We start from the raw sequence: 22,566 nt of genomic DNA, 5'->3' as shown, positions 1-22,566 counted from the left end.
CTTGCAATCCTCATTCGTTACCACTCGCCCCTTTCCGTAACCTCCAATTCGGCTTGTCCCGGAATAGTACGAGTTGGTCACGAATGCGCCCGAGTGAATCTTTAAAAACTTCCGCGTGTCGTTTTTACGACATTAACCGGAAGTACATCGAGACCAGTTTGCGGTGAGAGGCTGAAACAAGTTTAAATCTAATGGTGAAGTTACGTGACGTTCAGAACATGTTTTGGGGTAAGATCGAGAAATATATCGAATGGTTATTTTTTGCATATGTCAAAAGCTCAGGAATTGTCTTTTTCCACGCGAGATATGCGCCTGTCAATGTTGATAGTGGTTGAGGAGAGTCGATGTTTATGATTCGAGAAACCACGCGGGTTTTAGGAGTCAATACACATTAGCTCTGGCCAGTGAATTAATCTGTTTTTCTTCTAGTGTGTCTTTGATTTGGACGTGTAGCAACATTCCCAACTTCTGTAACAGCAACTGAATGAACGTGTTCTGTTGTTTTATCCAAAAGTGTTTGGTAGATCTCGTATATTTGTGATAAAGGCCTGCAGTACTCAGCGCAGTAGGCCTAGAACACGTGCTCTTGTTCTCTAACATCCGATGTTATGTTTGGAACTGTGAAGGCTGCTGTTGGCGATGTTGCCGAAAAATTGTTGAAACATTGTTGTAATACGTGACGAAGAGAAAATAATGTGATTTCAAAAATAAATGTATTTGTTTGTTTCATGGAACATTGTTGAAATGACTGAAACTAATCGAAAATCTTGAAAATGACGCATTTTGTTCATCAGCACTCCTCATTAAAATTATAACATGTGGGAAAGACTGTTGAGAAGAAATAATTTCTACCTGAATAATGCCTTTAACCATGTTAACTATTATACAATACAGGGCTTGTTGATCCATGATATTGCAGCCGTGTTAATCATAAAATGTCTTTGTTTTCTCATTGTTGGGTTAATACACATGACCAGGTCAGTGAAAACATCAGACAACATTTGAGTATTGTTGATCCTCCGATTGATGTGTAACATGAAGAAAGTAAAATTTTCTATGGTACTTGTTTTGATTATGTGGAAATTGAATCAATAATATTGCTGAAGCGGTCGTTGTCGGCACAGGTACTGATGATATGTAACTAGGTACCTTTGGATATATAGAAATATACCTAATGTATCCTGTATGCCAAACCACAGTAAAATCCAGCATGGCAGTACACGCTTGTCTGGTAAAATATCTCTTAGTACATATAGTATGGGAGGTTTTCTTCATTTTCTGAATCGGAACTGTTGTATGAGATGCATTCCAGGGTGTATATAAACGACCATACACAGTTCTATACATACTGTACAGGATGCACTCGTAATCAGCATGGTGAAGCAAACATGTCCCGGGTACGGTCCTGTATGTTGGTTACGGTATATTTCTGTGCACCGAAAAGTATCTGGCGTACATACCTGTAGTAGCCCTGCCAACCCCTTCAGTGATAATACATAATTTTGTTCCATCTAATACACCAACTAACATTTTGTGCCACTATATAGTATGTACTGATAACTACAGGAATTTGTAGTTGTCCAAAAAAAAAGAAAAAAATTGACCCATGCATCCTGTCGCGAAAGAAAGACCGTTAATGGTTACTTTGCTTTACGTTGGTAGTTTATGAGTACCTAATGTTTTTGTGCTGTGTTTATCTTTTCAATCTTTGCAGCCTAAGTACTTTTAACATGTGTGATGGCATTTGCATGGTCTGGAGACAGTTCGTGGATGACTGAGATTTTTCGTTGTTTCAGGCGTGACACTAGATGGCGGTAAGCGCTACACACAGACCGTGGAGCGCTCCTTCCACATTTCAATGGCAGCTCTGGAGTCGGGTACAGGTTTGTATTCTATCAATGTGTAGCACTTGTGCTTTTCTTATACACATGTTATAAGTTACATGTTTACGTGTCTTTCCGACATGTCAAGGAGTTTATTTAGTTGTATTCATCATGCAGGAATATTGCAGAGCTCCAGATAACTTTTTGAGCAGTTGGGTTTTTACTTTTCTATTTTAATTGGGTTGTTACATTTTTCATTGGGTAACCAATCATTTTTCACTCATCTATTTATCAATATATTGTTTTTTTTCAAAATTAGTAAACATTTTAAGATTTAAAAAAAAATGAAATAATGTTTTAGATGTATATAACTGTTCTAAGTAAATAGGCTTGTAAAGTAAATTAGCTCGTTATTATGCTTCGGAAATTAGCTCCTTTGTACGCATGCTGAAAAAGCTTCATTGGGAATTTAAGCGAGCTGTTTTTATACATTTGAGTTTTTCATTTAATGCATGCGTTTCTGTACGCAAGTTAATTAAAGTAACTCTGTAGCTCTGACAGCTTCTTTTTTGCCAATACACATCATTTCACTTGTTCTTTTGGCCCCTTCCGCAGGTGAAGTGATGTCTTCATCATGATAATAGAAACTTTTGTTAGCATGTTTGGCTCTGGGGCCTTGGTGTGTTTGCTAACATGTGACTATGCAATCCGATACATATCACGATGCCTTGCTCACGATCTGATACGTATCACGATACTTGCACATGCTCTTATCCGTGGGCAGTAAGCCATTTTTTCATAGATAGGATGGCAAAATACCTGGCGCACTAAACAGTTAACTGTTAGCAGTGTCAAGTATGGCGCAGTGGGTGAAAATATTTACGTTTTCACTACACAGTTGCACTAGTAATTAGTGTTTGGTGTAACATGTATTAAAGAATATATTTAAGGTTAGAATTGATACTTTTTTCTTAGCGTGTGATTGTGATCGATACTTGTATCGAGAAGTAAACAATCGCGACCCATCGATGCATCCGTGCATCGTCCCACTACTAGTCACCAGGCTCCTTTATGCTGTTCTGCCTGTGTCCTGTTAAGTGTTACTTCCAGTGTGAAGCTGTACCAAAACATCTGCCGTATCCAGTTGCGGATCCCAAGGGTGTTTTTTTAACAATGCATATAATGTGTGGGGGGATATTGTCATCCAAACTTGATGCACATATTACTCAGGGGCTGAAGTGGTGCCTTTGGCTGTTGTGGATGCAGGCATGATTTGTCATCCCAACTTTGTACACATTTTACCCAGGGGCTGAATTGGTGCCTTTGGCTGTTGTGGATGCAGGGGGGATTTGTCATTCTTGACTCTTGTTTCCATCTGTTCACATTTTGTTAGCCCATTGGCAATTTGCCTACCATGATTTACATGTAGGTTTGGTTGTTAAGGTAAAATTAACAATAGTTTCCATTTGGTGTTTTGTTATTGTTTGGGTGGAATACACCCCTCGCACTGAAGTTACAAATGACCCAAGTCCTGGATGTGCCCCTGGATGTCTACTTAGATGGTGGCATGTTCTGCTGTCCTGTTGTGCCGGGTCCTGTACTCCCAATGTTGTGGTGGTCCTGTACTCCCAATGTTGTGCTTGGTCCTGTACCCCCAATGTTGTGCTTGGTCCTGTACTCCCAATGTTGTGGTGGTCCTGTACTCCCAATGTTGTGATGGTCCTGTACTCCCAATGTTGTGCTTGGTCCTGTACTCCCTATGTTGTGCTTGGTTCTGCACTCCGAATGTTGTGGTGGTCCTTTACTCCCAATGTTGTGGTGGTCCTGTACTCCCAATGTTGTGCTTGGTCCTGTACTCCCAATGTTGTGCTTGGTTCTGCACTCCCAATGTTGTGCTTGGTCCTGTACTCCCAATGTTGTGCTTGGTTCTGCACTCCCAATGTTGTGGTGGTCCTGTACTCCCAATGTTGTGCCGGGTCCTGTACTCCCAATGTTGTGCCGGGTCCTGTACTCCCAATGTTGTGCTGGTCCTGTACTCCCAATGTTGTGCCGGTCCTGTACCCCCAATGTTGTGGTGGTCCTGTACCCCCAATGTTGTGGTGGTCCTGTACTCCCAATGTTGTGCTTGGTCCTGTACTCCCAATGTTGTGCTTGGTTCTGTACTCCCAATGTTGTGATGGTCCTGTACTCCCAATGTTGTGCCGGGTCCTGTACTCCCAATGTTGTGGTGGTCCTGTACTCCCAATGTTGTGCTTGGTCCTGTACTCCCAATGTTGTGATGGTCCTGTACTCCCAATGTTGTGGTGGTCCTGTACTCCCAATGTTGTGGTGGTCCTGTACTCCCAATGTTGTGGTGGTCCTGTACTCCCAATGTTGTGGTGGTCCTGTACTCCCAATGTTGTGGTGGTCCTGTACTCCCAATGTTGTGCTTGGTTCTGTCCTCCCAATGTTGTGATGGTCCTGTACTCCCAATGTTGTGCCTGGTTCTGCACTCCCAATGTTGTGCCGGGGCCTGTACTCCCAATGTTATGCTTGGTTCTGTACTCCCAATGTTGTGATGGTCCTGTACTCCCAATGTTGTGCCGGTCCTGTACTCCCGATGTTGTGCCGGTCCTGTACTCCCAATGTTGTGCTGGTCCTGTACTCCCAATGTTGTGCCGGTCCTCTACTCCCAATGTTGTGCCGGGTCCTGTACTCCCAATGTTGTGCCGGTCCTCTACTCCCAATGTTGTGCCGGGTCCTGTACTCCCAATGTTGTGCTTGGTCCTGTACCCCCAATGTTGTGCTTGGTCCTGTACTCCCAATGTTGTTCCGGGTCCTCTACTCCCAATGTTGTTCCGGGTCCTGTATTCCCAATGTTGTGATGGTCCTGTTCTCCCAATGTTGTGGTGGTCCTGTACTCCCGATGTTGTGCCGGTCCTGTACTCCCAATGTTGTGCTGGTCCTGTACCCCCAATGTTGTGGTGGTCCTGTACTCCCAATGTTGTGCTTGGTCCTGTACCCCCAATGTTGTGCTTGGTCCTGTACTGCCAATGTTGTGGTGGTCCTCTACTCCCAATGTTGTTCCGGGTCCTGTATTCCCAATGTTGTGATGGTCCTGTACTCCCAATGTTGTGGTGGTCCTGTACTCCCAATGTTGTGATGGTCCTGTACTCCCAATGTTGTGCCGGTCCTGTACTCCCAATGTTGTGCCTGGTTCTGCACTCCCAATGTTGTGCCCGGGGCCTGTACTCCCAATGTTGTGCTTGGTTCTGTACTCCCAATGTTGTGATGGTCCTGTACTCCAAATGTTGTGCCGGTCCTGTACTCCCGATGTTGTGCCGGTCCTGTACTCCCAATGTTGTGCTGGTCCTGTACTCCCAATGTTGTGGTGGTCCTGTACTCCCAATGTTGTGCTTGGTCCTGTACCCCCAATGTTGTGCTTGGTCCTGTACTGCCAATGTTGTGGTGGTCCTCTACTCCCAATGTTGTTCCGGGTCCTCTACTCCCAATGTTGTGCCGGGTCCTGTACTCCCAATGTTGTGGTGGTCCTGTACTCCCAATGTTGTTCCGGGTCCTGTACTCCCAATGTTGTTCGGGTCCTGTACTCCCAATGTTGTGCTGGTCCTGTACTCCCAATGTTGTGCCGGGTCCTCTACTCCCAATGTTGTGGTGGTCCTCTACTCCCAATGTTGTGCTGGTCCTGTACTCCCAATGTTGTTCCGGGTCCTCTACTCCCAATGTTGTGCCGGGTCCTCTACTCCCAATGTTGTGGTGGTCCTGTACTCCCAATGTTGTTCCGGGTCCTGTACTCCCAATGTTGTTCGGGTCCTGTACTCCCAATGTTGTGCTGGTCCTGTACTCCCAATGTTGTGGTGGTCCTGTACTCCCAATGTTGTGCTGGTCCTGTACTCCCAATGTTGTGGTGGTCCTGTACTCCCAATGTTGTGTTTGGTTCTGTACTCCCAATGTTGTGATGGTCCTGTACTCCCAATGTTGTGCCGGTCCTGTACTCCCAATGTTGTGCTTGGTTCTGCACTCCCAATGTTGTGCCGGGGCCTGTACTCCCAATGTTGTGCTTGGTTCTGTACTCCCAATGTTGTGATGGTCCTGTTCTCCCAATGTTGTGCCGGTCCTGTACTCCCAATGTTGTGCCGGTCCTGTACTCCCAATGTTGTGGTGGTCCTGTACTCCCAATGTTGTGCTTGGTCCTGTACCCCCAATGTTGTGCTTGGTCCTGTACTGCCAATGTTGTGGTGGTCCTGTACTCCCAATGTTGTGCTTGGTCCTGTACTCCCAATGTTGTGGTGGTCCTTTACTCCCAATGTTGTGGTGGTCCTGTACTCCCAATGTTGTGGTGGTCCTGTACTCCCAATGTTGTGCCGGGTCTTGTACCCCCAATGTTGTGGTGGTCCTGTACTCCCAATGTTGTGCCGGGTCCTGTACTCCAAAGGTTGTGCCGGGTCCTATACTCCCAATGTTGTGGTGGTCCTGTACTCCAAATGTTGTGCCGGGTCCTGTACTCCCAATGTTGTGGTGGTCCTGTACTCCCAATGTTGTGCTTGGTTCTGTACTCCCAATGTTGTGCCAGGCCCTGTACTCCCAATGTTGTGGCACAACTCCCAATGTCATAATAAACACAGTAAAACCACAAACCAGACACAAGTTAAATTTGTTCTCAGGGGTTGAGTGGTAGAGAACAAACTCAGTTCAAACGTCAATGAGACAAAACATTCCTGATAATAGTACACAATTTGAACACCTTCCACACTGCTATAAAAAGCTATGTTATACACAAGGCAACAGGGACCCTCATGTTCATTTTTAAACTTAGTAGTAAACTGATAGTACAGGGCGCTGATCATGCTTCTGAAGATTACCTGCTCTTGTACTATTAGTGGGTAAGGGTCTTAATTGGGCATGGTGCTTAATCATGTTACAGTGTTCCCGTTTACCTGTAATTACCAGTTTTTTACAGGTAAAACTAAACTTGGACCAGTAATTCTTGTGACTGCCAGTCCCTGTTCACTGTCAAATAATGTACCTTATAAATCTTTGTTGTTGAACAAAACATCAGCGGTATTCATATTATATAACCTGTGAAGATCTGGGGTAGAATGGGTCTTCAGCAACCCATGCTTGCCGTAAAAGGCGATTATGCTTGTGGCAAGAGGCGATCGGGTGGTCAGGCTCGCTGACATGGTTGATGCATGTCATCGTATCCCAATTGCATGGATCGATGCTCATGATGTCAATCACTGGATTGTCTGGTCCAGACTCGATTATTTACAGACTGCCGTCATATAGCTGGAATATTGCTGAGTGCGGCGTTAAAACAACAAACAACAAAATAAATCATATAAGTATATTTTTTTTAACAAAGTCAGCTTGTCTGTTACCATCAGGGTTTCCCCTTGTCTGCTTTTAGTGCAAGGAAATAATATTTTGCTTTACTTCAAGGTTAAATATGTATTTGAAACGACTTGGTCTTGAAATATTCAAAAAGAAAAGAGAAAATTATGACTGAACTTTGTGTGAATGACGTGTAGATCTGACTAAGTTACTTCAGAGATGATGTCATTGCACTGAATATGATGTTGAAACCAACAAGGTAATTTTCATACATTTGATTATTTGTTGAAAGTTGTGACTGACAAAAATTAGTGGGGAGTACATTATGTGTAAGACTCTCAACACCTAAACTCTTGCCATGGTGATATAGGTATATATTTTTGATGGACAGAAACCCCCAAAACAAAGGAAAAGCATGTATCTGTGATGATTCAGCATGAGAAGGCAGAGTTTGTGATGTGCACGCTGGAGTTTGGTCGACTCTACCAACAACCCCTGGACCTCAACTTCACAGAGGGAGAGGAGGTCACATTCTTCCTCAACGGAACAGGTTGGTCTGATGCTAGATAATAGCCCTGCATGCAATTACCGCTATACTGAATATGCTTTTCCAAGGATACACATTGCGAAAATGTTTTACTTTATTGAGTACGCATGCTGAATATGCTTCATTGGGTATTTACGCAAGCTGTTTTTATACATTTGAGTTTTTCATTAGATGAGACCCGTGGAGAGTCCAAGGTAGAATTAGGTCTTCAAGCAACCCATACTTGCCGTAAAAGGCGACTATGCTTGTCGTAAAAGGCGACTAACGGGATTGGGTGGTCAGACTCGCATGGGATCTCAATTGTGTAGGTCGATGCTTTTGATGTCAATCACTGGATTGTCTGCTCCAGACTCGATTATTTTACAGACCGCCATCATATAGCTGGAATGTTGCTGAGTGCGGCGTAACAAACTAACAAACATTTGATGTATGCGTTTCTGTATGCTAGTTATTTGAAAGTAGTTGGGTTTGGAATAATTTTGTTTGGTATTTTACACGAATATGCTGCTTATCTGTAGCTCTGGATTACAAAAGTAGAGATAATTCATATATCACAACTTCTTTATTTACTGTAAAGGTGATGTTTCGGTATAGATCCTTATACCTTTGTCAAGTAACTTCAGACTTGTGTTAGTTTTCTTTTAGTGAAGTCATGGAGATTGTTGGGGAGGATTTGGACGTTGTCCCACTTGATGTTGTGATTAGGGCAGTTGGCAGTAACTTTGGACAATCCCATGTAGGTGAAACATCCCGCCCCATGAACACCAGAATCCAAGAGCACAAAATTTCAACCATCAGATCAGACAGTAAATCAGCCATCTCAGACCATATCAGCATCTGCTCTAATCACAACAACTGGGAAAACGTCCAAATACTCTCCAACAACCTCCATGACTTCACTAAAAGAAAACTAACAGAAGCAGTCCACATTCGCCGCCACAAGTCATCAATCAACAGAGGTCAAGGCTATTTCATCCCACCCACCTACTATGAACTCATCACCCCACCTATGTATACTTATCCTGTTAAGTTAGCTTCCTGTCTCCTTGGCTTCCTCCTCATGTGTTCTCTGTCCATCATGGTGTTACAGTATCATCCTACTGTTGTCATTACTTAACCTACTCACGTTAATCTCTCTCTTGTATGCAGTTGTTCTTACTGTTAATCCCCCTACAACATGTATATATATATTCTATATGATGTTCATTATTCAGCCTTGCTTGACACCGAAATAAGGATCTATACTGAAACGTCGCCTTTACAGTAAATAAAGAAGTTGTTATCCATGAATTATCTCTAATTTGTACGCTTTGAATTGTTCCAAAGGACATTTATTATGTTCACATTGCTTTTTGGGTCTTACGACCAATATATGGTATGCTGGATTGAAAAAAATATCGACACACTAATAACCCAACTAAAAAGCTTTGAAAATGCTTTTAGAAGGTCGTTAGTGAAAAAGATATTTATGGATATGTGAATCACTCAGAAAATTGTCCAGAGTTAGCTCCCCTACCCAACTTGATATGGCCACCAATCAGCCCACTTCTCATGAAATGGCACACACATTCTCTACATTCAAGTACCACAAGTGAACAAGAATGATTTTGCCTTTGGTTGTAGGCATTGTGCATCTGACGGGCTACTTGCTGGATGAGGGTCAGTACGACGACGAGATGGGGCTCAGCGGAGATTCCTCCGAGTCGGATGGTGAGTACGAGGATGATGATGACTGCGCACACCGGGTCATCCATTTCTCATGTTCATGTCATGCACTTCTTGTTATGCTAAATATATTGTGATGTATGAAAAAAAAAAGGGAATTTGTCAGAAGATGTAAGTTGATCCTTTATTCACTATTCTGTGTGGCATCAATCGTTACTTACAATATCTGATCCGTACTCAATTATTTGCCGTGTTCACTGGCTTCCAGGATATTGCTGGAAAGTTTCGGAGTGCCACATTAAGAATGAACAAACAACCAAGCTGCAGAATGGCAGCATAAAGCAATATTCAATCTATCCTAACTGTGTTGCTGTATTCATATATTGATCCTAGGTTCGAGAATGAGCACAATGTCTGTGTGGACTTGTGTATGATTATCATGATAGGCTAGATGTGGCGTCAGTGTAATTGAATGTTTAATATCATTTGAAAACAAAGCTATCTTCATGCATTTGGGTCAACTTGTGTTAGTGCTGCTGGTGTTGGGAGTCCTGGAAGCAGATGGCTCTCTCTTCTGGGCAAATATTGCTGTGTGTATTTCCTGGGAGTTCTGTGGCATTACATTGTCTTTGATCACCTGTATGCGTTGCCATGGTTACAGACGAGGCACCAGAACTCCTGGGTATGGAAGAGGAGGACAGTGATGACGACAGTGAGGATGAAGATTTTGCTATTGAGATGGCCGTGAAGAAAGGTGGGACATTACGTAGAGTTAGGGTAGTCCTGAGTGTGTCCAGGGCTCTGGTCCATACAACACATTGTTGTACGACCTGACGGTGATGTACAGATTCTCCAATATATCAATGCAGGACTTTGGGCCCTTGTCATTTCATATCATACTGTAAGGTCAAGTATTAGTGCAACAATTAACAACAATTATACTTTAGCTTGTTCAGTTCTTGAAACGCTTGCTGCAGATTGATTTCGATCCGCTGTGCTCCTTTGGGATTCCCGGGTCCTAGGTCAATTTTGCAGCAGAGATGCAACTTAATTATGTGGCGAGACACAATGGTTGATTGTCATCAACTCCTGACAACACTGCTCCTTGCTCATGACGTCAATAACTTTATTGTCAATTGCAGACTATTATTTACTGGCCGCTGTCATACGGCTGGAATATTGCTGAGTGCAGTGTTAAACAGGAAACAATATATACTGCAGGTTGCTGAAGTTTCTTAGCAAATTTGTCCCATAAGATTATTTTTCATTATAGTTCATGTACTGGTAAATATAAATGACCAATTTTGGAATGAGAAAAACGTTCATGAGAGCTGATCTCATGTCGGAAGTGTAACTCTGGGAGATCTTGATTTTCTAGATGCAAAGAAGAGAAAAGCTAAAAACATGGGAATTGTGCAAAAGAAGAAATCAAAATTATTGAACATGAAGGATGACAGTGAAGACATGGACTCCGATGACAGTGAAGAGTTGGACTCCGATGAACAAGAATTAATACGCAAAGTAAGTGGTTGTTCAAATGTGTAGCAATGTCTACAGATTTCTTGTATTTTTAGCTCACCGGGAACAAAATTTCACTGGAAGCATCGCTAGGTGGTGGGGACTCAATATTGAACAAATGGGGTTTAGAGGCGGTAATTTATCTATATTGCTTTAAGCGACTACTTCTCTGGAACCAGGAGATAGGTATCAACCATATTTGGTTGGAAGATTTCAGGGGCTGAGGGGCTGGGCCAAAAAGAGTTTGGACACAGTTAAAATCCCCACCGTGTAACCATATTTACAATTACTGAGTATAATGAGAGGAATGCACATATGCTACCATGGCTACCAGGACTGGCCCTTGTGTTCATCTGTCCGGCATTCCCAAAGGAGATACAGTGATCCCTCGCTATTGTGCTCTTCGATAAAGCGCTACCTCGGTTACTACGCGCGGTAACGCATGGCTCCCAAAATTTATGTACACTTTTAATACTGAGAGTTTTACACAGCCGTGATTGTATTGTTGTTCCCTGTTCATTTGCACATAACGCTTCTCATTGCATAATAAACCGTTTATCGCTGAATGAAGTTCTAATAACCTGTTTGAAAACATCCGCGGCAAGTCCCGGAAATACGATTGTTCTGCTAGTTAACTTTTCACACTATACATCCTTTGATCTTAGAAGCGCATGCATGCAATAAAACCACAAGCGAAGTTCATATTCTTAATTAGTGGGTAATCCAATTTGAGGCGACACTGTCAACTCACATGTAGTTGCTATCACAATACGGCGGTCATTCCTTTTAATTCGGATCAAGGAACCGTATCAAACTAATTAATCTGGCTTGAATGTGTATCTATATATTTGTATGAAAGTGTATGAATGTGCATAGTGCTGGTCAAAACTCTCGTATTCCGTGTTTTAAGCAACATGACCAATCAATGCCACTGAAACACTCTGTACTTGTGTAATGAATTGTGATTGGTTCTTCACTCATAGCGTCTGTTACTACCATTATTGATCAATATTTTCATGTAAGTAGACTATATTCACATTAAATGTGACAGGTAAGGCTTGTAAAAAATAAGAAACGGCGAAAACATAATGGATATATATTTTTACACAATGAACAGTAAACAACTTGTATCATTGCAATGTGCGAGACAAGGCGAAGATCGTGAGATTTGCAGAGCGCGCTCCCCCGCCTCGGCCTCAGTTAAACGGCTCATCGTCTATAACGCCCACCAATTATTTGGACCCCCATTGGTATTGTTGTAGCAAGGGACCACTGTAGTTGGAACCTTGACCATAACATGCAAACCGATATTATCCCCACCCTATAATAAACTGATACATTTTATACATTTGTTTGTTATGAAGAGAATAATACATTTATGCCAATAGGATTCGGCTTGGAGTCAAGCCTTGCCTCTGGAAACTAAGATCCTGGATTGTAAAATGGAAATGGTTCAGATCTTTATGCTACATTTGTTTCTAGAGAAATACACGTTCATGCTGTCAGATTTGCCATCCACCCATTTTAAATGCTGACGGAGTCTAAATTACAAAATATTTGCAGTATTATATACATGTACAATTTAAATGTATATTTTGTCGTGATTGTGTAAATATCCAGGTGAGCTATACAGACCCTATGGGCCTCTTGTTTTAATTCAGTATAAAGGCCAGAGGCCCATGTTTCTTGTCGGTGCTATTATTGTAATGGTATAATACCAGATTACTTGGTATGACAGTTGGTGTGTCGGTTGAATACCAGATTACTTGGTATGACAGTTGGTGTGTCGGTAGAATACCAGATCATTTGGTATGACAGTTGGTGTGTCGGTAGAATACCAGATTACTTGGTATGACAGTTGGTGTGTCGGTAGAATACCAGATTACTTGGTATGACAGTTGGTGTGCCAGAATACCAGATTACTTGGTATGACAGTTGGTGTGTTGTTAGAATACCAGATTACTTGGTATGACAGTTGGTGTGTTGTTAGAATACCAGATTACTTGGTATGACAGTTGGTGTGTCGGTAGAATACCAGATTACTTGGTATGACAGTTGGTGTGTTGTTAGAATACCAGATTACTTGGTATGACAGTTGGTGTGTCGGTAGAATACCAGATTACTTGGTATGACAGTTGGTGTGTCAGAATACCAGATTACTTGGTATGACAGTTGGTGTGTCGGTAGAATACCAGATTACTTGGTATGGTAGTTGATGTTTGTTTATTATGTGTTTGCTAGTTGACGATTGGAAAGCACATGGACGATCCCAGTACTGAAGATGAAGATGACGATGAAGAGGAAGAGAAAGATGGTTGGTAGCTGAAAACCAAATGAGATTATTCCCAATTGAATATATTGCAACAAGTCACAAATAATGATTTACAGGGAAGTCAAATATAATTGATCTCAACCCTGAGGGGCTGTGACAATACATTCTGATGCATTGATTTGATAGTTTAACCAAAACATAATTAGTTGTTTTGATTGAGAGCAGTTTTTCATATCACCTTTATATTTACTTTGTTCCATATTGTATCAATACATGACCTCACTATATGGTATAAAGAATTGCAATGTACTGAGACCCGTGACGATCCGGGGTAGAATAGGTCTTCAGCAACCCATGCTTGCCGTAAAAGGCGCCTATGCTCTCCGTAAAAGGCGACTATGCATGTCGCACAAGTCGACTAATGAGATCAGGAGGTCATGTTCCCTGATTTGGTTAATGCATCTCATCGTATCCCAATTGCGTTGATCAATGCTCATGATGTCAATCACTGGGTTGTCTGGTCAAGAATCTATTATTTACAGAGCAACGTCATATAGCTGGAATATTGCCAAGTGCAGCATTTAACAACAAATAACCAACAAACGAGCAATGTTCTGAACCTTTCGCCAATCTTACCATGCTTACTATGGTTACACCCTGGCTAGTTTGGTGACACTAATTACTAATAAGTTGACTGTGTTTAACACTCAGTGTGAGTTGACTGACTGTGTTGTTTCCCCTATGTGAGTTGACTGTGTTGTTTCCCCTGTGTGTGAGTTGACTGTGTTGTTTCCCCTGTGTGTGAGTTGACTGTGTTGTTTCCCCTATGTGAGTTGACTGACTGTTGTTACCCCTGTGTCTGAGTTGACTGACTGTGTTGTTTCCCCTGTGTGTGAGTTGACTGACTGTTGTTTCCCCTGTGTGTGAGTTGACTGTGTTGTTTCCCCTGTGTGTGAGTTGACTGTGTTGTTTCCCCTGTGTGAGTTGACTGATTGTGTTGTTTCCCCTGTGTGTGAGTTGACTGTGTTGTTTCCCCTGTGTGAGTTGACTGATTGTGTTGTTTCCCCTGTGTGTGAGTTGACTGTGTTGTTTCCCCTGTGTGAGTTGACTGATTGTGTTGTTTCCCCTATGTGAGTTGACTGTGTTGTTTCCCCTGTGTGTGAGTTGACTGACTGTTGTTTCCCCTGTGTGTGAGTTGACTGTGTTGTTTCCCCTGTGTGTGAGTTGACTGTGTTGTTTCCCCTGTGTGAGTTGACTGATTGTGTTATTACCCCTGTAGATGATGAATCTGATGAGGATGACGAAGAGGACCAACAAGTGCCAGCAAAATCACCCAAAGCCAAAAAACAAGCTAAAGGGAAACAAACTACAAAGCAACAGTCTGCAGAAAGTGCCTCAAAAGATAAGGTGAGAGTCTTTGCCTTTCCTTACCTTTTTCTTACTGCGTTTCAAATACAGGAAGCCTTCCAACTTCCTCAACTTTATAAATGACCTTAGATGATGTCACAGTCCTATTTGGTGTCACAATCCCTTTTGGTATAATAGTCTTGATATTATATTTTCTTGGAACAAACGTATGTATAAATTCCTTGACTTGTAAAACTTGTTCCATTTTCACTATAACCCTTTCTCGAGTTAATCTTCATTGCTAGTTTTGTTTCCAGTGGTAATAGTGTCACAACTGTTGATTGGTGTTGTTCCAGAGCGCGGGACAGAATGGTGTAGCAAGTACTCCAAACACCGAAGAGAAGAAGAAGAAGAAAAAGAAGAAGAAGAAGAAAAACAAAAACAAGGAGGGAGCAGAATCACAACAGAATACTCCCGATGTAAGCAAGTCTCACTTTTCCCCTCCCCATGTTCCCAGGTAAAATGTGTCCTTGTACCCCATGTCCTTGTACCCCATGTTCCCAGGTAGAATATATCCTTGTATCCCATGTTCTTGTACCCCATGTCCTTGTACCCCATGTTCCCATGTAGAATATGTCCTTGTGCCCCATGTCCTTGTACCCCATGTCCTTGTACCCCATGTTCCCAGGTAGAATATGTCCTTGTACCCCATGTTCCCAGGTTTAATATATCCTTGTATCCCATGTTCCCAGGTAGAATATATCCTTGTACCCCATGTCCTTGTACCCCATGTTCCCATGTAGAATATGTCCTTGTGCCCCATGTCCTTGTACCCCATGTCCTTGTACCCCATGTTCCCAGGTAGAATATGTCCTTGTACCCCATGTTCCCAGGTATAATATATCCTTGTATCCCATGTTCCCAGGTAGAATATATCTTGTACCCCATGTCCTTGTACCCCATGTTCCCATGTAGAATATGTCCTTGTGCCCCATGTCCTTGTACCCCATGTCCTTGTACCCCATGTTCCCAGGTAGAATATGTCCTTGTGCCCCATGTCCTTGTACCCCATGTCCTTGTACCCCATGTTCCCAGGTAGAATTTGTCCTTGTGCCCCATGTCCTTGTGCCCCATGTTCCCAGGTAGAATATGTCCTTGTGCCCCATGTCCTTGTACCCCATGTCCTTGTACCCCATGTTCCCAGGTAGAATTTGTCCTTGTGCCCCATGTCCTTGTACCCCATGTTCCCAGGTAGAATTTGTCCTTGTGCCCCATGTCCTTGTACCCCATGTCCTTGTACCCCATGTTCCCAGGTAGAATTTGTCCTTGTGCCCCATGTCCTTGTACCCCATGTTCCCAGGTAGAATATGTCCTTGTACCCCATGTTCCCAGGTAGAATATATCCTTGTATCCCATGTTCCCAGGTAGAATATATCCTTGTACCCCATGTCCTTGTACCCCATGTTCCCAGGTAGAATATGTCCTTGTACCCCATGTCCTTGTACCCCATGTTCCCTGGTAGAATATGTCCTTGTACCCCATGTCCTTGTACCCCATGTTCCCTGGTAGAATATGTCCTTGTACCCCATGTCCTTGTACCCCATGTCCTTCCACCCCATGTCCTTGCACCCCATGTCCTTGCACCCCATGTCCTTGCACCCCATGTCCTTGTACCCCATGTTCCCTGGTAGAATATGTCCTTCCACCCCATGTCCTTGCACCCCATGTCCTTGTACCCCATGTTCCCAGGTAGAATATGTCCTTGTGCCCCATGTTCCCAGGTAGAATATGTCCTTGTACCCCATGTTCCCAGCTAGAATATGTCCTTGTATCCCATGTTCATAGGTAGAATATGTCCTTAGTACTGCACGTTCCCAGGTAGAATATGTTCCAGAAGTTAGCTTGAGTCTGTCTTAGTGTGACATTAAACAAGAAAAAATCTATCTTGTCAAAGCTGGAATTAGTTAAGAGACATGTTATTGTCCAGTGTGTTTTCTCCAAGTTAAATATGTGGAGTTTGTGTCCAAACTAAAAAACATTGTTTGTTGGTAGACTTGGAGAGTTGTACCCCATGTCCTTGTACCCCATGTTCCCTGGTAGAATATGTCCTTGTACCCCATGTCCTTGTACCCCATGTTCCCTGGTAGAATATGTCCTTGTACCCCATGTCCTTGTACCCCATGTCCTTCCACCCCATGTCCTTGCACCCCATGTCCTTGCACCCCATGTCCTTGCACCCCATGTCCTTGTACCCCATGTTCCCTGGTAGAATATGTCCTTCCACCCCATGTCCTTGCACCCCATGTCCTTGTACCCCATGTTCCCAGGTAGAATATGTCCTTGTGCCCCATGTTCCCAGGTAGAATATGTCCTTGTACCCCATGTTCCCAGCTAGAATATGTCCTTGTATCCCATGTTCATAGGTAGAATATGTCCTTAGTACTGCACGTTCCCAGGTAGAATATGTTCCAGAAGTTAGCTTGAGTCTGTCTTAGTGTGACATTAAACAAGAAAAAATCTATCTTGTCAAAGCTGGAATTAGTTAAGAGACATGTTATTGTCCAGTGTGTTTTCTCCAAGTTAAATATGTGGAGTTTGTGTCCAAACTAAAAAAACATTGTTTGTTGGTAGACTTGGAGAGTTATCAGTTGGAGTGTTTGCTCTCCTGTTTCAAGTGATACTTCTTGAGATCAACACCTTATAGTAGCCACTCTCACCCTTTTTGCACATTGTGTTTTCAGAAGTCATCAGCCAATAACCTCACAAAAGACACACCAAAAAAAGACACTCCAAAACCCACACACGGTCAGACCCCTAAAAACACTCCAAAACCCACACCCGCTCAGACCCCTAAAAACACTCCAAAACCCACACCCGGTCAGACCCCTAAAAACACTCCAAAACCAACACCCGGTCAGACCCCTAAAGAGACGCTGAAGAAGCGAGTCTTTGCTGGTGGAGTAATTGTTGAAGATATCAAAGTCGGACATGGACCAGAAGCCAAGTCAGGAAAACAGGTGAGACATTATAGCATGATCAGGACCTCAGGACCTCAGGCTGTTATCCACCTGGTTGTTGTCCGATAGCAGTGGGATATTGTCTCTGCAACACGGTGCAATAGTCATTGACTGCTAGGTTGTTAAACATCATAACATTTGGGTTAGGAAAGAACATTGGTTTTGAAAGACTAGCATCAATCCTGCCGAAATTGTGTGGTTCTTTTTGTGTGTTGGAGGTGTATTGTTTCATGTGTGTATTTTAGACATGTTAGAGGTGAATTATTTCTCTCACTCTCTCAAGAAAACATGGGATAAAGGTGACATAATTCCCTGTGTTGAGTTGCATCCCTTGGGGGTGTCCACGCACACAGCCTGGATTCCCCGTCATGTGTCCTGGTGTGTCAGCCCCACATTGACCTGGCAAGATCCGGAGTAGACAAGGTCTTCACAAATCCATGCTTGCCATGAGAGGTGACCGTGCTTGTCGTAAGAGGTGACTAACAGGATCAGGTGGTCAAACTCGCCGACTTAGTTGATGCATGTCATTGTATCCCAATTGTGTGACCGATGCTCATGATGTCAATCACTGGATTGTCTGGTCCAGACTCGATTATTTACAGACGGCCGTCATATAGCTGGAATATTGCTGAGTGCGGCGTTAAACAACAAATCAACCAACCAACCAATTGTGTGGATTGATGCTCATGATATTAATCACTGGATTGTCTGGTCCAGATTCGATTATTTACGGACCGCCGTCATATAGCTGGAATATTGCTGAGTGCGACATAAACAGCAAACATACAAACAAAGAAACAAACAGCACCAAGTTAACATCTGAGATCGGCATCAAGGATAAATCTCTGTTACATTTCTTCAAATGAAATCCATATTTTCCGTTCATTGTGATGTTTTGTGTTCAGGCCCAGATGTATTATGTCGGGGCACTACAAGATGGCAAACAGTTCGACTCCTGTAAAGGTGGGAAGCCGTTCAAGTTTAAGATGGGCAAGGGTGAAGTGATTCGCGGCTGGGATGTTGGAGTCAGTGGTGAGTAGTGTAGTGGTACAGAGGATACATCTATACACGGACACATCGATACACTTATACATCAATACATCGATACACTTATACATCAATACACGGATACATCAATACACGGATACATCGATACACTTATACATCGATACATAGATACACTGACACATCGATACATCGATACACTGATACACTGACACATCGATACATCGATACACTGATACATCGGTACACTGACACATCGATACACTGATACATCGATACATCGTTACACTGATACATTGATACACTGATACACTGACACATCGATACACCGATACACTGATACACTGACACATCGATACACTGACACATCGATACACTGACACATCGATTCACTGATACATTGATACACTGACACATCGATACACCGATACATCGATACACTGACACATCGATTCACTGATACATTGATACACTGACACATCGATACATAGATACACTTATACATCGATACACCGATGCACTGATACACCGATACATCGATACACTGATACATCGATACACTGATACATCGATACACTGATACATTGATACACTAATACATCGATACACTTATACATTGATACACTGATACATCGATACACTGATATATCGATACACTGATACATCAATACACTGATACATCGATAAACCGATACACTGATACATCGATACATCGATAAACCGATACACTGATACATCGATACATTGATATATCGATTCACTGATACATCGATACACTGATATATCGATACACTGATACATCGATAAATCAATACACTGATACATTGATACACTGATACATCGATAAATCGATACACTGATATATCGATACACTGATACATCGATACATTGATATATTGATTCACTGATACATCGATACACTGATATATCGATACACTGATATATCGATACACTGATACATCGATACATCGATATATCGATTCACTGATACATCGATACACTGATATATCGATACACTGATACATTGATACACTGATACATCGATAAATCAATACACTGATATATCGATACACTGATACATCGATAAATCGATACACTGATACATCGATACATTGATACACTGATACATCGATAAACTGATCCATCGATATGTTGTACCTTTGTATATTAAGCCAGTGGTCTATATCCAAGTGATGGAAGAAATATTCTCAAAATAATGGCAAATGGCCTGTTATCCATCAGAAAAATCTTGTTCAGTAACATTTCGATTGCACTCTTTTAATTATGGCAAAAGCCATTTCATTGAGAGAAAATCCAAAATAATTGGAGGAAAATTTGTTTAACTTAAGGAAGATAGGTATTATTTGAGGATTTGTTGCTTTTTGTGTTTCAGGAATGAAGGTCGGAGGCAAGAGGAAACTGGTAATACCGCCAACAATGGGGTGAGTGCTTCACTAGTGTGTAGTTTCAGGAATAATACACAGCACAGTTTTGACGTTTGACTTTCACACCCCATGTTTCAAGTGTCACTACATTTTTGTCGTCTCCTCTGAAACTCGCCGGCCCATGTAGCTATATGAGTCATCTCGGCTATAACGTCGCTAAGAATTGTTCACAATTGTGACCCGATTGTTTTCAACATGGTTGCCCGATCTATTAATTGGCTATCTTTTGATTAAAATATATCGAAATTTGGCATAGGTGTAGTTAGTCGTGGGGCTGTATGCATTTTGACCTTGATTCAACATTTCCAGAATAATACTTTGTATATATGTTCTGACATCATAGGTAGGTACAAAGTGTTTGTGTCAATTCATAACAGGAATTTCAAGTTTTGGAAACCTGGGCATTCAGTCAGGCCAGCATATTGTTGTGAAAATTAGAATTATATTTATTACTGCATCTTTTTCAATGTGACATAAGTTTTTCCATTACTCTTGATATGTAAACGTGTATACATGCATGATGAGGTGAAGACCGCCCCCACTCCCCGGGCAAGATGTCCTCTGGATCTACTGGTTCCACTATCCTCATCACTTGTGTCTTGTTGCATGGAGGACAATGTACATGATGTTTACCGGTCCACTGTGGACATTTGGAAAGTCAGTTTACTGTTAGTTTCCATGTGTTCTGTTTGACATGTACCAACTCGGGACATGTGTTACCATGGTAACATCTATGTTTCAGATATGGGAAGCAGCGGCAGGGGCCTATTCCACCAAACAGCACCTTGGTCTTCGAAGTGGAGCTGAAAGCTGTCAGCTAATATTTTTAATAAAACACAAAGAAAAATCATTTGAGTTTTTTTTTATTAGCCCACCTGACTGAATCTTAAGTGAGACTACATCATGGCCTGTATGTCTGGCGCCTGGCATGCGTTTTGTTTCCGGAATCGTGCGTCATCCGTTTCAAACCACAGGACCAATCATGCTTATAATTCATGTACAAATGTACTTCCTCCACCAATGATGACACTTATATTTAATCAGATTTGACACCTACTTGGTATGGCCACCATGATTATCATGAAAATTGAAAAAGTCTATTTATGGGCAGTCATTTTTGTTTCAAATGTTTCTAAAAATGTCTGCCCAGTGAGCGGAAGTTCTACCCCTGACCTCCATGGTGCAGTGGATACGGAGGGTACCAAATATTTTAAATGATAGTTGTATGTCAGCCTTGAGTCAGTATTCTGTCTGAATGTAGTATCTCTACTGCTCAAAGTTTAAATGGCAATATATAAAAATGTGTGCATCTGTTGAAATAGTCAAAGACAATAGACATATTTAATAAAGAAAAGTCTGTTGCCGTGTGCAACACAATTCCAATAAACAAGGTGTTACCAATAATCAGTCGGATTACCTGTAAAAATGAGAGTATCAGGCCCTGCTTGGAGACTTCCTCCGTTGTCACGTGGATGGAGCGTCTGCTTGGAGACTTCCTCCATTGTCACGTGGATGGAGCGTCTGCTCAGAGACTTCCTCCGTAATCTAGTGGATAGAGCGTCTGCTTGGAGACTTCCTTCGTGGTCTGGTGGATAGAGTGTATGCTCGGAGACTGCCTTCATGGTCACGTGGATAGAGCGTCTGCTCGGAGACTTCCTCCGTAGTCTAGTGGATAGAACGTCTGTTCAGAGACAGCGTCCATGGTCTAGTGGATAGAGTGTATGCTTGGAGACTGCCTTATGGTCTAGTGGATAGAGCGTCTGCTTGGAGACTGCCTCCATGGTCACGTGGATAGAGTGTATGCTTTGAGACTGCCTTATGGTCTAGTGGATAGAGCGTCTGCTTGGAGACTGCCTCCGTGGTCACGTGGATAGAGCGTCTGCTTGGAGACTGCCTCCGTGGTCACGTGGATAGAACGTCTGCTTGGAGAATGCCTCCGTGTTCTGGTGGATAGAGCATCTGCTTGGAGACTGCCTTCGTGGTCTAGTGGATAGAACGTCTGCTTGGAGACTGCCTTCGTGGTCTAGTGGATAGAGCATCTGCTTGGAGACTGCCTTCGTGGTCTAGTGGATAGAACGTCTGCTTGGAGACTGCCTCCATGGTCAGATGGATAGTGTCTGCTCGGAGACTTCCTCCATAGTCAAGTGGATAGAGCATCTGCTCAGGGACTGCCTCCGTGGTGTGACGGATAGAGCTTCTGCTTGGAGACTGCCTCCATGGTCACGTGGATAGAGCGTCTGCTTGGAGATTTCCTCCGTAGTCTAGTGGATAGAACGTCTGCTCAGAGACAGCCTCCGTGGTCACGTGGATAAAGCGTCTGCTTGGAGACTGCCTCCTTGGTCTGATGGGGATGGAGCGTCTGCTCAGAGACTTCCTCCGTAGTCTAGTGGCTAGAACGTCTGCTCAGAGACAGCCTCCATGGTAGATCATCTTCCTCCGTAACTCCGAGACTGCCTCCATGGTCACGTGGATAGAGCGTCTGCTTGGAGACTTCCTCCGTAGTCTAGTGGATAGAACGTCTGCTCAGAGACAGCCTCCGTGGTCACGTGGATAGAGCGTCTGCTTGGAGACGGCTTCCGTGGTCTGATGGATAGAG

At 42.9% G+C, this 22,566-nt stretch overlaps 1 protein-coding gene across 1 annotated transcript; it reads left to right on the top strand.

Moving 5' to 3' along the window:
* Positions 1 to 143: 143 nt before the first annotated feature.
* On the top strand, positions 144 to 20,817 carry LOC139471360 (46 kDa FK506-binding nuclear protein-like). Its single transcript, XM_071253685.1, has 13 exons — positions 144 to 228; positions 1,797 to 1,883; positions 7,546 to 7,704; positions 9,325 to 9,411; positions 10,028 to 10,120; positions 10,745 to 10,887; positions 13,126 to 13,198; positions 14,436 to 14,563; positions 14,860 to 14,982; positions 17,245 to 17,520; positions 18,426 to 18,552; positions 19,919 to 19,967; positions 20,713 to 20,817. The coding sequence occupies exons 1-13, from the start codon at positions 192 to 194 to the stop codon at positions 20,789 to 20,791; spliced, it is 1,461 nt and encodes a 486-aa protein (XP_071109786.1). The 5' UTR covers positions 144 to 191; the 3' UTR covers positions 20,792 to 20,817.
* Positions 20,818 to 22,566: the final 1,749 nt, after the last annotated feature.

This window comes from Haliotis cracherodii, unplaced genomic scaffold (assembly GCF_022045235.1).
Source record: "Haliotis cracherodii isolate W230 unplaced genomic scaffold, xgHalCrac1.p SCAF_1, whole genome shotgun sequence".
Lineage (NCBI taxonomy): Eukaryota > Metazoa > Mollusca > Gastropoda > Lepetellida > Haliotidae > Haliotis > Haliotis cracherodii.
The sequence above is the reverse complement of the archived record's forward strand: the minus strand, read 5'-3'. Positions and strand labels throughout refer to the sequence as shown.

Excerpts from the sequence above, each read along its gene's own strand:
- LOC139471360 (XM_071253685.1), top strand. The coding sequence starts at position 192 with ATGGTGAAGTTACGTGACGTTCAGAACATGTTTTGGG. Across the intron at positions 13,199-14,435 it reads TGAAGAGGAAGAGAAAGATG|ATGATGAATCTGATGAGGAT; the intron begins GTTGGTAGCTGA and ends TTACCCCTGTAG. Across the intron at positions 19,968-20,712 it reads GTAATACCGCCAACAATGGG|ATATGGGAAGCAGCGGCAGG; the intron begins GTGAGTGCTTCA and ends TCTATGTTTCAG.